This window comes from Empidonax traillii, unplaced genomic scaffold, assembly GCF_003031625.1.
Source record: "Empidonax traillii isolate 1590-97213 ecotype Southwest subspecies unplaced genomic scaffold, ASM303162v1 scaffold403:size524366, whole genome shotgun sequence".
NCBI classification, from domain to species: Eukaryota; Metazoa; Chordata; class Aves; order Passeriformes; family Tyrannidae; genus Empidonax; species Empidonax traillii.
In genome coordinates this window covers 446,628-447,889 of record NW_020955596.1, presented here as the reverse complement: position 1 = coordinate 447,889, position 1,262 = coordinate 446,628, and the positions used below count along the sequence as shown (strand labels likewise).

General features: G+C 60.9%; 1 protein-coding gene across 3 annotated transcripts in view; it reads right to left on the bottom strand.

The window, feature by feature from the left end:
- Positions 1-1,262, bottom strand: part of LOC114062386 (tubulin beta-2 chain) — an 18,169-nt gene that overhangs the window by 15,490 nt on the left and 1,417 nt on the right. Inside the window, exons 1-2 of one of the 3 annotated variants that reach the window (XM_027893717.1) lie at positions 1,129-1,235; positions 1-912 (exon numbers count right to left, since the gene is read on the bottom strand). In XM_027893717.1, the coding sequence (XP_027749518.1) occupies positions 1-912; positions 1,129-1,189 (973 nt within the window). In that variant the 5' untranslated portion in view covers positions 1,190-1,235. Of the gene's footprint in view, positions 913-1,128; positions 1,236-1,262 lie in introns of those variants that run through there. The other 2 variants (XM_027893715.1, XM_027893718.1) reach the window with 2 other exon arrangements.

Genomic DNA, 1,262 nt, shown 5'->3' with positions numbered 1-1,262 from the left:
AGTGCAAGAAAGCCTTGCGCCGGAACATGGCCGTGAACTGCTCCGAGATCCTCTTGAAGAGCTCCTGGATGGCCGTGCTGTTGCCGATGAAGGTGGCGGACATCTTGAGGCCGCGCGGGGGGATGTCACAGACGGCCGTCTTCACGTTGTTGGGGATCCACTCCACAAAGTAGCTGCTGTTCTTGTTCTGCACGTTGAGCATCTGCTCGTCCACCTCCTTCATGGACATGCGGCCCCGGAAGATGGCAGCCACCGTCAGGTAGCGCCCGTGGCGGGGGTCGCAGGCGGCCATCATGTTCTTGGAGTCAAACATCTGCTGCGTCAGCTCGGGCACCGTCAGGGCGCGGTACTGCTGGCTGCCGCGGCTGGTGAGAGGGGCGAAGCCCGGCATGAAGAAGTGCAGCCGGGGGAAAGGCACCATGTTGACCGCCAGCTTGCGCAGGTCGGCGTTCAGCTGGCCGGGGAAGCGAAGGCAGGTGGTCACGCCGCTCATGGTGGCCGACACCAGGTGGTTGAGGTCCCCGTACGTGGGAGTGGTCAGCTTCAGGGTGCGGAAGCAAATGTCATACAGGGCCTCGTTGTCGATGCAGTAGGTCTCGTCCGTGTTCTCCACCAGCTGGTGCACAGAGAGGGTGGCGTTGTAGGGCTCCACCACCGTGTCCGACACCTTGGGCGAGGGCATCACGCTGAAGGTGTTCATGATGCGGTCGGGGTACTCCTCCCGGATCTTGCTGATGAGGAGGGTGCCCATCCCAGAGCCTGTGCCTCCGCCCAACGAGTGGGTCAACTGGAAGCCCTGGAGGCAGTCACAGCTCTCTGACTCCTTCCTCACCACATCCAGGACAGAGTCCACCAGCTCAGCGCCTTCCGTGTAGTGCCCCTTGGCCCAGTTGTTGCCAGCCCCGCTCTGACCTGGAGGGCAGACCACAAGCAAGGTGCCACATTAGCTCCCCAGGGACAAACAGAGATGATGCCACTTTCCCCTTCCCCAGGGGTTCCACCCTTCACTTCCATCCCCACTCTGCCACTGGGATTCAGGTCCCCCAGGGTCATTTGCGTACTTGCTCTGCGTCTTTTCTGTGTGTTGAGTTCCCGCTCTGGGACTTCTCCATTCCCACACTCACTCACCAAAGACAAAGTTGTCAGGACGGAAGATCTGTCCAAAGGGGCCGGAGCGCACAGAGTCCATGGTGCCGGGTTCCAGGTCCACGAGGATGGCACGTGGGACATACTTGTTACCTACAAAGGGAACCAGCACCATC